This window comes from Aotus nancymaae, unplaced genomic scaffold (assembly GCF_030222135.1).
Source record: "Aotus nancymaae isolate 86718 unplaced genomic scaffold, 86718_ANA_hifiasm-v0.15.2.pri h1tg000010l, whole genome shotgun sequence".
In the NCBI taxonomy this organism is placed as follows: domain Eukaryota; kingdom Metazoa; phylum Chordata; class Mammalia; order Primates; family Aotidae; genus Aotus; species Aotus nancymaae.
The window spans coordinates 4,052,530-4,067,752 of NW_026988421.1; the positions used below are offsets into that span (position 1 = coordinate 4,052,530).

At 40.5% G+C, this 15,223-nt stretch overlaps 1 protein-coding gene across 3 annotated transcripts in view; it reads right to left on the bottom strand.

The window, feature by feature from the left end:
* Positions 1-15,223, bottom strand: part of DOCK1 (dedicator of cytokinesis 1) — a 543,465-nt gene that overhangs the window by 396,629 nt on the left and 131,613 nt on the right. For all 3 annotated transcript variants that reach the window (XM_021671705.2, XM_021671704.2, XM_064373739.1), the window contains exons 20-22: positions 14,760-14,849; positions 14,323-14,423; positions 6,491-6,625 (exon numbers count right to left, since the gene is read on the bottom strand). In XM_021671705.2, the coding sequence (XP_021527380.2) occupies positions 6,491-6,625; positions 14,323-14,423; positions 14,760-14,849 (326 nt within the window). The remainder of the gene's footprint in view (positions 1-6,490; positions 6,626-14,322; positions 14,424-14,759; positions 14,850-15,223) is intronic.

Sequence of the window (15,223 nt, forward strand, 5' to 3'; positions counted from 1 at the left end):
CAAAGGAAAAGTGAAATTGAAAGATGAAAACCAGTCACAAATATAAAACCCATCAAATGAATACTAACTGTATAAAATAACAGCAATGTCTTAGGGAGTATAAAACATGTAGAATTGAAATACAGACAATAATAACATAAAATAGGGGAGGAGAAAATGGCAGTTTCAATGTGCTATCTTTTTAACCATGTCTAGCATTATCAGTGGATTGGTGAGAGTAACCATTTGAAATACTCTATAAATAAAGTGCAACTTGCATATTACCATCTCGAGGATAATTGTTAAAAATAACAGTAAAAGAATATTCAACGAATATGTTAAGAAATCAGAAAATGGGATTATTTTTAAAAGTGTAACTGGTATAAAAGAAGGCAAGAGGCCGAGGCAGGTGGATCACGAGGTCAAGAGATCAAGACCATCCTGGTCAACATGGTGAAACCCCGTCTCTACTAATACAAAAAATTAGCTGGGCATGGCGGCGCGTGCCTGTAATCCCAGCTACCCAGGAGGCTGAGGCAGGCGAATTGCCTGAGCCCAGGAGGCGGAGGTTGCAGTGAGCCGAGATTGCGCCATTGCACTCCAGCCTGGGTAACGAGAGCGAAACTCCGTCTCAAAAAAAAAAAAAAGAAGGCAAAAGAGGAGGAAAGTGGGGAATGTAATACAGATGGGGAAGGGAAAATTAATGCAAAAATAGTAGATATAAATCTAACATATTACTTAACTACATTATATATACATGGATAAAATGCTCAATTAGGAAGACTGTCAGACTGGATGAAAGAAAAATACAACTCTATGTTGCTAATAAGAGGCAGCACATCTTAAGTATAAAGACACAGAAAGTATGAAAATGAAAGAATGGAAATAGGTATTCCATGCAAACACTAGCTAAAAGATTAAGAGAAACTTTTCATATTGATTAAGGAATAAATCCACAAGAAAGACATCATGATTATAAAGCTATATGCCCCCAATAACACAGCTTCAAAATCTATAAATCATAATTAGTGAATCTTTAACATTTTTTAAACTCTACCGGAACCTCTCATGAATAAAAATGTAAAACATTACTCTTGTGCCAACCGACATGTTTATAACATATAAATGGTTGTTAGCATTTTGCAGTGATCCTTTTGAAGCATCTTTCTGTAGCAAAAGATCACTGTGGAAGTCTCTAGAATCTTCCCTTTTTGTTTTCTCATACAAACCAAGAAGAGTCACTTTTTCGATGCACCCTGAGGTGGATTAAAATAACTGAGAAAGAAACAACTCACAAACATACCGATAAATAAACAGATGAATAAGACCTGCTCGTTCCTTGCTTTGCTTAAATAAGCATTCATTAATTAACAAGGAATGACAGGATCTTTGTCTATTAACTACATTCTATTTTGTGACCCAGGGAATGATAGCAAGAAGGTCTCTACAACTTATTCATGATCAATAACTAATTATTTACAAAGCTAACACCAGATGACAGGCAAAACTCTACAAAGCACAGGAAACCCAGAAAAAGAGGCAGGCAATAACCAGATTTAGTAATTTGATTCTGAAGGTCTGATGCAGGATATCTGTTTTCTGGCTTTCTAGTTAATGTGATCCGCCCACACAGAAAACAGACAAACAAAAACCAGTGGAGAAGTGCTCCTGGCTGTCAGGAATCTTTCAGCGGGTTCCCCAGGAACCAAACGTCTTGGGCCACAGCTTTTAAACTGCTGTTCTCATTTCAAAACAAAATGAGCTTTCTAAACAAAACAAAAAATATGAGATTGCATAGCAAGCAAGATAGTAAGTTAACAATATAAGCTTCAATATCTTCATCTCCAAAGTTTCACCTCCTTGCTCTTTGGAAGAATAATTACTGTCAATTATCCTGGAATTTAACAAAGCTATTGCATTATAGGAAAACACAGCAGACCATTTTGAAAGCAAAAAAAAAAATAAGATCTCAAAAGTTTATCCCAACTGCAAAAAGGAAAGCACGCTTATGAATTCCAGTTGTAAGCACAACTGTTTTTCTCTCAAGGTAACAAAGTGCTGCAGGTAAGAAGATGAGAGTCCCAGTCTGTTTGATTCCCCACCTCTGACAGCACCACACAGGAGACACGCCTGGAGCTTGTCACGAATCAAACGTCCTAGACATCTGCGTGGGACGTGGGGCTCTTTTTCCTTTAAGTAGACTATATAAACTAGGAAAATGATTTCATCTACAATTCAGACGTGTGGTAGCACAGATGAGGTAGCGACTGACACGTTGTGGTGGGATGATGGGGAGCTGGGGTGAGGAGGACAGAAGGGGAGGGGTTACTAGAAGACGTCTGCCGAGACTGTCCAAGATTCTAAGGGCATGGGTTTTTTCCTCTCACAGAATCTATGAAATAGCTTCCCAGTCATTTCAGAATACAGATTTGAATTGACAAAGTATTTGTTGTCTCTGCACAATGTGGCTAGGTGTTCCACATCGTGAAGAATGTTATGTCCTTCTATCCCCTCAGGAATCAGGGTAGGCAGCCAGGATCCACATTCAGGAAACATTCAGAGAAAAAAATAAAGTCAAACTATGAAAATCTGGGGATACACGTGGGGCTCAAATGCTCATTAAGTATTTATGGAAGGAAGGAAGGGACAAAGGATAGAAAAAAGGAGGGAAGGAGAGAGGAAAGAAGGAAGCAAGGAGAAAAGGAAGAAGCTAGGGAAGAAGGGAGGAAAAGAGGGAGGGAGAGAAGGAACATGAGTATCAACATCCCAAGAATCAGTGGGGTACAGGGGCTCACGCCTGGAATCCCAGAACTTTGGGAGACCACAGCAGAAGGATCGCTTCAGGCCATGAGTTTGAGACCACCCCGGGCAACACAGCGAGACCATGTCTCTACAATTAGTCAGGCATGCTGGCGCCTGCTCATAGTCCTAGCTACTTGGGAGACTAAGGCAGGAGGCTGGCTTGAGCCCAGGGGTTTGAGGCTGCAGTGACCTATGCTGCATCACAGCACTCTAGCCTGAGTGACAGAGGGAGGTCCTGTCTCAAATAATCATCATCATCATTATTATCAGGAACAGCAGCAGCAGCAGCGTCAGTATCTCCAGAATCACTGCAGTGCTTGGTTAGCTAAAGTCAGGAATGCTCAGACAATGGCCTTAGAGGCTTAGGGAGCCTCACTGAGTTGTAGCAATGGCTACGACTTGTCTTGTGACCACATTGTGTCCTCGACAGTCTCAACTCTTCTGACAAACAAGTTATCCCAGCAAAGAAACTCAGTTTGTGACCATGCCTGGCTCCTGCTGGTCCACACCAGGATAAAGGCAGCAGAGGGATCATGGTCTGTGCCATGTTGCTGAGCACCAGAATGCAAGCATTCAGAGGACTTTAGCACAGACACTTCCTGTCTCAAACACGAGGGTCAGCTGAGTATTTCAGTCCATTTCTAGGTAAGCCGGTAGGACTAACCCATGTCAGTGGATCACTTAGGGCCTAAAGAGATACTTAAAGCCAAAGAGATACTGGTGACAGAAGACTCAGAGATTGACTCCCAAACTAATGGGGAAGAAAGGCTCTGCAAAGCCTAGTTAAGTAGGATCTAGTATCTCAGAATGAGTTAGGAAAGCTCTCAGGGAACAGGCCTTTTGGGTTGAAGGTACGAGGAGGAGAATGTTAATTGCCCATCCATTATCTATTTCTCACTAACTCCTTTATTAAAATCACTCTGGTTTTGTAAAAAGCATCAATAAGCCCATCTAAAAATCCTTTCTAGCCTCCTTGCAGGTAGGGTGGTGGTGTGACATGGTTCTGGCAAAGACGACGACAGCATACAACACTTTCTAGGGAAGGGGGAAAGCTGTTCCCCTTTGTCTTCCCCTGTCCTCCACCTGGAAAGCAGAGCTGATGCTGGGAGGGGCAGGAGCCATCTTAGGATTAGGAGGTAAAGAGACCCCACTAAGGATGGTGCTGTGGAGAGATAAAAGGAGCCAAGGACATCAAGACACTGAGTCCTCATGCAACGCATGAACTTGGAACTCTTCCTCCGGTCCCCACACTATGTAATTTAAAAACAAAGTGACCTTCACATGGTTAAGTCACGTAAATGGGGTTTTTCTATGACATACAGCCAATCATATTCCCAGCACTATTAGATTGATCAAACTAAAAAAAAAAAATATGGACCATAGATCTAAGATTTTGTGCCATTTGTATTTTGAAATTGAAAGAGATTAAAGAAAGAGGCAGAGAAATAATTTTCTACTGGTCTACCTGGGTAACTCAACCTTTTCTAAAGCGGCATTATTGTGTAAAAGACTACAGCATCACATTGGGAGGCCGAAGCGGGTGGATCACGAGGTCAAGAGATCGAGACCATCCTGGTCAACACGGTGAAACCCCGTCTCTACTAATACAAAAAAACATTAGCTGGGCACGGTGGCGCGTGTCTGTAATCCCAGCTACTCAGGAGGCTGAGGCAGGAGAATTGCCTGAACCCAGGAGGCAGAGGTTGCGGTGAGCCGAGATCGCGCCATTGCACTCCAGCCTGGGTAACAAGAGCGAAACTCCGTCTCAAAAAAAAAAAAAGACTACAGCATTTACTATGGTAGTAGAAACACCGTGACTATCAATGCACGATCCTTTTAATTACAAACCTCTGAATGAAGGGGAAAGTCAGCAGTGTATCTGGAGAGAACATGCAGATCATCAAACACCTGAGTCAATGTCATATTGATCACAAACCGCACAAGATTAACATTTTTCAAATAAAACACGACAAACTCTGTAACACCTTTCAAGTTCATCCTCCCACCCTAGTACTTTAGTTTAGTGTAATCAGAGATTTAAAAATCAGTGGGGGAAAACAGAAAAGCAAGGCAGAGGGTGCCAGGAAGTTCATTTTCATACTAAAATAGAATTAAAATACAAGAACACATAACCTAGCTTACCATGCTGTGTTTCACTCTAACGACGAGAAAATAACTGACAACTTAGACCCTTGAGAGAAAACTTCAATCCACACCAAAGGTCATGCATATCCATAATAAGCAAGATAAAAGGGTGTGCCTTTAATATCTAAGCCAAGGATAAAACCATGATGCCCTGAAACATGCTGTCTTTGTATGAAAATGGCAGCACAAGGACTGTGATTGTAATCATGGGCACCCAGAGTGAACACAAGCACACTCCTGTCTCTGACCAGTAACACATCACTGGTGGCTACCATCCTGCTTATGACTTTAATAGGTCAACACACAGTCAATAGCGTGTTGCTTTGTCCTTATTTCTATTATGGTACACATGTGGTTAGATTCTGAATTCTTCCCCCTTCTGCTGGGTCCTTCTGGACAGGACTGCTTCAGACAAATGGAAATACAGTGAAGAAGAAACAGGAAGGCACTGATGTGGGCCCACATTTACAATTCCTGATTGTCGCTAACAGTTTACAAGAGCACCATGCTTTTCAAAGGCAAATGTATTCTCTACTTCAGAGGGACACAGGTTCATAAATCCCATCTGTGTGTGGAACTGACTACAAGAACAATGACAACGTAGAACCAGCAACATCGGTCAGCATCACTCATGGCAGGTCACCCACAAAGTAGCCACTCCCCAAAAAAGCAGGCAGAGTGAGTGAAATTCCACACCCCACCCTCAATACGCTTGCTTTTCACATCCTTTGAGTCATACGGTGAAGAGACGTGGGCCAACTTAGAAAGCCCTTTCATTTTAGCACAGCTCTCAACCTGCATGTGTCTATACAATATTAAAGCTCTGTATAAATTAAGCCATAAATATCCCAATTTACCTTTTATTTTATTGAGGTAAAATATACATATGTAATTCACCATCTTTGCCATTTTTAAATATACAGTTCAATGGTAATAAATACATTTATATTCTTTTTGTTCCCCTTTAGCCCCTCGATTTACTGTAAAGCTAAAAAACAATTCATAAACTTATCCACATAGTATGTGAAAAATGTCACTAGGCTAAATCACCTGAGTATCCTTTCTCACGGAAATATCCTACATAGTAAGACTTCTCCGGAAATGAAGCATCACTCTACCAAGGAAAAGAGGAGGAGTAAATCCCAGAGTCTTCCCAGGTGAGGCAATTTCACTTGGTTTTGCCTTTTCATTGTTGTTTACTTTTATTTGTTCTTTTGGGGCTTTTTGCCAAATACAGATATCCTGTATATAAAGATATAAAGACACCCAGGAATGCACCCGAGCCATCACGAATGCTTCCAGAAGCCAAGGCTTGACGCACAGGCACACATCTTAGACCAGCAACGGGGCTCCCGCTCAGCACCTGCGTGGACCTGTGCAGGTAAGGAAAGAGTGGGCAGCCCAACCCAGCATCGCTATCAACTAGTGCTCTCTCAGCCTAGAAAGCAAGGGGGAAAAGTGGAAAGAAGAAAGGAAGGAATAAGGGGACGAGAGAAGGGGAAGGGAAGAAGTGAAGGATTTCCTGCCAGTCCTCTGAGAGCCAGCACAGCGGGTAGGTACGTACTGATTGAACAGGATCCTGGAGCGCACGATGAACTTGAAGATGGACTCCAGTGCTTTCATGGCTTTGTACAGCTGCTCGTTGACTCCCGGCTTCTCAGCATTGTCCACGTAGTTCTTCAACACTTTCGTCAGCTTCCTATTCACAATGCAAGTACGCACAAGTAAGGTCAGGGAATTACAATATCTCAAATCGTAACTGCTAAGGAAATACAGAGGTAAGTTACTTTTATTTGATTTCCATCTATCAGTATATAAATATCTGTAAAACGTTTTTTTCTTTTTGAGATGGAGTCTCACTCTGTCACCCATGTTGGAGTACAATGGCTCAATCTTGGCTCACTGAAACCTCCGCCTTTCAGGTTTAAGCGATTCTCCTGTCTCGGCCTCCCAAGTAGGTGGGATTATAGGTGCACACTGCCTCGTCTGGCTAATTTCTTGTATTTTAGTAGAGACAGGGTTTCACTGTCTGCCCAGGCTGGTCTTGAACTCCTGAACTCAGGCAATCCACCCCATTCAGCCTCCCAAAGGATTACAGGTGTGAGCCACCTCGCCAGGCCTGTAAAACATTTACGAATCAGTAAATGTGCTGACAAAATATCCCTCTGAGAGTCAAGGCGGAGCACTTTAAGAAGCACTTTCAAAGTGCAGACGTTGTTCTAAGCAGGTGAAATGCATTATCTAATATAGCCTTCACGGCAACACTATGAGGCAGTATTATCCTATTTAATGGAGGAGGAAACCAGGACTTAGACGAAACACTAGCTTCCCCAACGTTAAACAATAAAATTGAAGAGATTTTCATTACAGCACAACAGAGACACAAAAAAGATTTTCAAAAAGGCATGACACCAAAAACATCCTCTGATGGATAGTGGCGATGATTTTCTCAGCACTGCACTTTAAACACTGCACTTAGGTAGGGCCAGGTGTGGTTGCTCACACCTGGAATCCCAGCACTTTGGGAGGCCAAGGTGGGAGGATCACTTCAGCTCAGGAGTTTGAGACCGGCCTGGACAACAAGGTAAAATCCCGCCTCTACAAAAAAATACAAAAATTAGCCAGGTAGGATGGCATATGCCTGTAGTCCTAACTACTCGGGAGGCTGAGGCAGGAGAATCACTCGAGTGCAGGAAGCAAGGTTGCAGTGAACCGAGATCGTGTTACTGCACTCGAGCCTGGGCGACAAGAGTGAAATCTTGTCTCAAAGAATAAAATAAGATGATTAGGTAAATATTATGTTATGTGTATTTTACAACAATTTTTGTAAAAGGCGTGAAACAGTATTTGTTACTGAAAAGCATCTCAGACACTTTTATTCATTTCAGTTGATTTTCTAAAACTAGAGTTCTTACACTGAAAATCAAAATTTTACAAATAGTTTTTCAAATAGGAAGCAGTCTTAAATTTTCAATAAATATTGTAAAAATCCTTATAGAAAAAGAGTATAAACAATATATAAGAATAGTATCAATGGACACATGATTTTAAAATATTTTTTAACATTTCCTAATAAGATTCCCCCAAAACATTTAGTTTTAAAAGCATAATGACTACTACACTTAGTTTATTTATTTATAAATTGGGATCTAAAACAAAGTAACATCCTAATATAAAAACATTTAAAAGCTTTTCCATGATAAAAAAAGTTTACACAATTTAGAATGCACAGAAATTGATTAAAATTATTTTTAAATTTTTCATCCGACTACAGAAATAATTATAGACAGTTGGTATAAATAAACAATATATTGGAAGCTTAATTTTAATTCATGGCTTCATAAATAGTTTCAGTGTTTAATTCATAGATAGGTTTTATTAATTCCTTGGTAAAGATGAAGGGAAAAGCATTAAACTATTTTTACTTTACTGTAATTCAAATAGCCAGAAAGTTCAAATGATAATAGACCTACTCAAAGTTTTAGAGAATGTGAAAAGGTTAGAAGGTTAATTTTTAGAAATCTAGAAACATGAAATGAATTGACTTCATTAATAATACATGAAAATTAACATAAATAAAATTTCTTACTAGTACATACAAACTTTAGGGTATCCTAACACTGCTGTTGGATAAATGGACCGAAAACTTTTTTTTCTTTTTAAATGGAGTCTTGCTCTGTTGCCCAAGCTGGAGTGCAGTGGTGCAATCTCAGCTCACTGCAACCTCCGCCTCTCAGGTTCAAACGATTCTCCTGCCTAAGCCTTCTGAGCAGCTGGGACTAGCCACCACACCCAGCTGATTTTTGTATTTTTAGTAGAGATGAGGTTTCACTCATTGGCCAGGCTGGTCTTGAACTCCTGACCTCATGGTCCACCCACCTCACCCTCCCAAAGTGCTGGGATTACAGGCGTGAGTCACCGCACCCTGTTGAGCATAAAACTTTTTTAGAGGGTAAAGTGGCAATACGTATTACAATATCTATTGGGCATATCTATTACAATTAAGGATATTCAAATCCTCTGACACCAGGAATTCCAACTCTAGTAATCTGTCCTACAGAAACAATTACAAATGAATCAAATGATGTTCACTGCCGCATGATCTGCCTAGAAAAATACATAACAATGCAAATGTCCAACCTTTGAGAGCTGGCTCAATAAATGGTGATATGCCTCTACAATGAAATACTGCACAGCAGTTCAGTACAAAAGGTGGACACCAGAGAGGGAGACTCCCTATTCATTGTAAAAAAAAAAAAGGCCAGTTTTGTCATTACACTGTTAAAAGAAAACAGCAGTTATAAAACAGAAGGTTTATTGTGAATCTGTTCTGTATTTCATATTCTCTGCCTCTGATCTTTTTGTCTGTCCTTATGCCAATACCATCCTATCTTGGTTACTGATGTTTAATAATAAGTCTTGAAATCTTGATCGTCTAAAATATTATTTTGGTATTTTAGACATTTTCAAAGTATAAATTTTCAAATCAGCTAGTCAATTTTTTTTTCACAAAAGCATATAGGATTTTTATTGAAACTGTGTTCAAACTATAATTTGAAATAAACATTCAAGCAATATTTTATTTTTCAATACATGAACATGGTATATATATCAAATTATTTACTTCTTTTTACATTTCTCTTAGCAAATGTTGCAATTTTCAATCATCTATCAGCAAATTTATTCCTCATTATTTGATTTATTATAATTTTTTGAGACAGAGTCTCGCTCTGTCACTCAGGCTGGTGTACAGTGGCATGATCTCAGCTCACTGCAACCTCTGCCTCCCAGGTTCAAGCGATTCTCTTGCCTCCGCCTCCCAAGTGGCTGAGATTACAGGTGCCTGCTGCCACACCTGGGTAATTTTTGTATTTTTAGTAGAGACGGAGTTTCACCATGTTGGTCAGGCTGATCTCCAACTCCTGACCTCAAGTGATCCACCTGCTTCAGCCTCCCAAAGTGCTGAGATTACAGGCATAAGCCACTGTCTTCAACCTATCTATGACTTTTTCATAATACAGTAAAGTGTACTGTACTGTACCATACTATAATTCTACTATACTTTTAATTCCCTCTCTCAATTATGTGTATATATACAATTGAAGTTTCCTTTTATGTTTCATTTTATTTTGAAATAAATTATAAAATAGATTCAGGAGGGTTTTTAATATACAAAATCACACTGTGTGAAAATACAGTTTTTCTTTCCAACTGTTATACCCTCAATTATTTCTTCTTGCTTTACTACTTCCGGCGGAATAATAGATATGGTGAGAAGAGACATCCACATCTGTCTGAACTTACAGGAAAAGCTTCCCGTGTTTCAGCATTATGTATAAGGTTAGCTATGACTTTTCTTAGATGAGCTTTATCAGATCAAGGGACTTCCCATCTATTCCTAGTTTGCCAAGAGGTTTTATCATAAACAGATGTTGAATTCTGTCAAAAGCATAAAGCTTCAGAAACAGTGGTGCCCAACAGAATTTTCTGCAGTGATGGAAACCAATGTCTGAGCTGTCCAACATGGCTCAGCACATGTGGTAACTGGGCACTTGAAACACACCTAGCGCAACTGTAGCAGTCAATGTTTAGTTTAATTTCATTTAAATAGCCACACGAGACATGTGCTGTGACATCAGACAGTGCAGGCATTGTTAAGACCTTTGACTAGGCAAAGATTATTTAGCCACAAAATTAAAATCTCTGTTTTTTTTAAATGACAGTTTAGGCTTCAAGAAAACTAAAACTTTCTGCTCATCAAAAGACTTCATTAAAAAAAAGGGATAAACAGAAGCAGGAAGAAAATGTTCAAAAATCATGTTTGACAAAAAATAAACACACATGTATGTGTATAAACACACATACAGAGACATACCATACATATCAATAACAAAGAGACAACAAAATATAAGTAAAAAAGATATCCGAACAGACATTTCACAAATGGCTAATAAAAAAATAAACAGGTGCTCAGTATCATCGGTCATCTAGTAACTGCAAATTAAAATCACCAAGAGATACAATTTTGCCCCCAATACTATAGCTAAAAAGTCAGACAATATTAAATGTTGATGGGGATACAGAGCAAAAGGAACATTCACAGATTGCTGATGGGAATGCGAAATGGTACAGTCCTTTTGGAGAACTGTCTGGCAATTTCTCACAAAGAAAACTCTACATGTATCCTTTAGCCCGGCAATTCTACCCCTCGGTGTTTATCCAAGGGAAACGAAAACAAACTTCACCAAAGACTTGGACAAGAATACTCACAGCCTTGCTCAGAACAGCCAAAAACTAGAAACACGTCATGTATCCATCAACAAGAGAATGGCTAAACAAATCATGAAATATTCCTACAATAAAATACGGCATGATACACAAAGCAACATGGGTGAATCTCAAAAGAATTACGTGGAAGGGAAGAAGCCGGACACAAAAGAGTGCATGATCCCACTGGGGTAAAGTTTAAGAACAGGCAAAACATATTCATCACAGAAAGCACAGAGTGGCTGCTTGTCTGGGGGTGGGACGGGCTCAGACAGGGCGAGGAGGATGTTTCTGGGGAATGGCAATGTTTTGTATCTTGTTTTGGGCAGTGGTTCCAGGGTGTACAAAACAGTCCGAATAAAATGAAATTGTTGTATGCAAATTTTAACAATTTTAAAAGGTTTTTAAATTTTAAGTAAGCAAAAATAACAATGCCATTTTGTAAAATACGCAGATATACTAGTCATCATCTTAATAATAATGTTAACATAAACAGAGAAAATAAATGCTGGCACAGTAGTTATCTCCAATACATAGCATTACATACAGGGAACTTTTATCTTCTGCACTATAACATTTTGGTGGTGTGAAATTAATTATTTTTCCACTGAGCATGTGCTATTTTTAAATGATAGAGGCAGTAGTGAGGATATGTCGTTTTTAATTCCATCCACACTTCTACACTTTCAACCACTACTGATTCATAAACTAAGAGTCCTTGCTGGTAAGGATGACCCTCAAGCAACAGCTTACACATAATGAAAGAACAACTACATGAACAACAACACGCTTTCATGTTTTAATGTATTGAGCTACACTACAGCTCTCCAAAAACTGGCACCATGCGTGCAGTCAGCAAGACAACCAGGAAGGATACCCACCAACCAAACTTCTCCAGTCACCAACATCTTATGCACGCGAGAAGATTCACTGTGGCTTTTTAAAAGCCACACGAAAGACTTTTATATTCATAAAAGCAATCTGCTGGGGTACTGACAGCATGTCTGGTTAAGTTGTGAGCCAGTAAAGGCCAGACTGTTCGCTGAGGTTATGGAATAGGGCACTCAGAAGAGCAACCTTTGCTGCAACTACAGATGAGCTAAAAGTAACTATTTTACCAATACATCACAATAAAAAGCTTTTCTTTTTTTTTTTGAGATGGAGTCTCATTCTGCCCAGGCTGGAATGTAGTGGCACGATCTCAGCTCACTGCAACCTCTGACTCCCAGGTTCAAGCGATTCTCCTGCCTCAGCCTCCCAAGTAGCTAGGATTACAGGTGCACGCCACCATACCCAGTTAATTTTTGTAATTTTAGTAGAGACCAGGTTTTGCCATGTTGACCAGGCTGGTCTCGAACTCCTGGCCTCAAGGGATCCACCTGCCTCAGCCTCCCACGCCCAGCTGAAAGGATGCTATTCTTATCTCAGTCCCATCACAGCATGAAAATAAAAACGGTACTTTTTGTTTGTTTCACTAGGAAACTCTTAAAATCTCCCATTTTTCCTTCTCCACCTATGACAATGGCTGCATCACCCTTTCCCCAACAGCACAGCATGAAATGGCTGGCGCCAATGAAGAGATGTGGCTGTGGTGTGGTAAGCTGATTCACGGTCTCCTCTTCTGAAATTAAAGCAAAAAGCCTAATCTGAGAAGAGCTGTTTGATCACATTTCAATCAAGAGGCAGAATTATGAAAATGCACACACACGGAGGCCACGCTACGTTTGCTGCCGTCCGCAGGCCCCTTTCCCACACACTCATGTTTTGGTCACGAGAGCCAGGAAGTGCCCTGCAATGCACCCTCCCCATGGTCTGTAAGGAGCTAGTTGACACGCCCACATACCGGGCACCTCCACTCAGCGCACGACATGTTTTAAACAAACGTTTATTAGCAAGCATAGCAAGCAAGTGCAAAGAACTTGTCACAGCTTGCTCCGCTGGCTAGGGGACCTCACAGCTCTTAGCCTTCCTGGAGCTCCACCCACCGCCTCACAGTAAACACGCACTCGAGGCAGACATGAAAGAATCCAGGCGCAGGAAGGGTGTATTAACAGCTGGCTTCAGGAGGCCAGAGTCCTCCGACCTGAGTTCCTCAGGGAGGAAAAGCAGTCTGTTGAAGACACAGAAGGGCATTTTCACTAAATTGCCTCACACTAAAGAGAATCCTTTCTAATGATTCTAAGTGGGATGTTCTTAAAGAAATTATGTAAATCTTTATGTTTTACTGTAACTTACACAATAAAAAGTTTGAATAAATGTCAATAAATCCTACCATGAAAGAGCTGGTAACTCACCACAATAAATCTAATAATAATGAAACCCAATAATTGCTCAGTGTTTTCTAAGTGCCAGGGATTAGTCCAAGTACTCTACATGCAATAACTTATTAAAATTCTCACACAAGCCTACAGTCATGCTCTAATTAGAGACAAGATGGCTGAAGCTCAGAGAGGTTAAGCAACTAGCCCAAGATCACAGAGCCTTGAGGGACAGAGCTGCACAGCAAGCCCAGGCACCCTGACTCCAGACTCCAGGGCTCTGCTCTGCATTTACCAGGCATGCTGTTCAGCTGGCCCAGGCACCATGCACAGCCTCTGGAGTCTTCCTAGACCTCTGGGGCACAGACAGGCAGGGGGGTGGGCAGAAGGAATCCAAGACAGAGGCAGCTGCAGCTTGTAAAAGACAAGGGAAGGTGTTCTTTAAAGAGCAAGGAGATACACCACAAAGTACAAAACTGCATCTAATTCACACTAAACAACCAATCTCCTCAACACAGGAACACATGCATGTATCCATTCATCAAGGCTCGTGGGGAAGCCACGGTGTCAGACACTCCGCATCTATATTTCAGTTTCATCAAACATAAACTGAAGATCTCAAAGATAAATGGAAGGTGTGCGGGAGAACAAGAATTTATTCCAGAATATTATGATGATTTATCACGTATCTCTTTCAACAAGGTTTTTAGGTATGTTAAGAGGAAAACAATACTAAAAATTATCCCAGGAAACTCAGAGTTTTGAGTAGGGGTAAATACACAGTCATAGATAAAAGTACATGAAAAAGACTCTAAATAATACAAATACAAAAAAAAAGAAGTATTGGTTTTAAAACAAAGTAGAAACTTACGTGTAGGCTAATGTTGCGCTGAAGTGTTTCTTAATGTATGTTTCCAAAACAGGATTAAAATGCTGAAATTTTCTATCAGCAATCAGTCCAATGATAAATACCTGTCAAATTAATCAGTAACATTTTCATTAGCAACATAATGCAAGCCATTTTATAATCTTCATCAGAACCATTTGCACCCCCGTGTTAGGAAATGAACCACAACATTTTCAGATAGAAGTTGGTGGCCAGTTTACCTCTTCTCGTCCTAGAAATGACATTTGCCTAACTACAGTTTTACATTTAAAAACTAAAAAAACTGCCACCCCAATTGATTGGATTTACAACCGAAAATGTGTTCAAGGTCACTGTGACGAAACCTCTCCCCCAGTGTCAAAGGCTGCAGCATGAAAAGAACACTGTGTCATCCAAACACATGAGAAGTAAAGCTCTCTTACCAGAGCATCGAAGACTAACGTATCAAAAGTCTCACTCTCCGAGTTCTCCATCATGATGTTGAAGAGGGCATCCAACGTGTCCTGAAGGAACTGCATAGACACAGAAGGTCGGGTGACAATGTGAGCCCTCCAGATTCCTCACACACGCTGGAATAACTGTCATCTCTGCAGTGCTCCACACACCTGCCTTGCCCCAACACTACCTATAAAGCCATTCTGGGATCTTTTTCAGCCACTAGATGCACAAGACAGAAATTCTGGATGAGTGAATTGAGAATGAAGAAATGCCACCAGCGTTAAATGGAGAGGGTCGAAGCAAGGAGATGGCCTACTGCTCCCCCCAGGGGGCCTTTCCAACCTTCTGCCTGGCTTTCATCAGGTGGGTGACAAAGGGCTGAATGGCAACTCTGGGAAGATGCATCTGACTCATTCTGCACACTGGGTACAGGACTTCACCTAGTGAA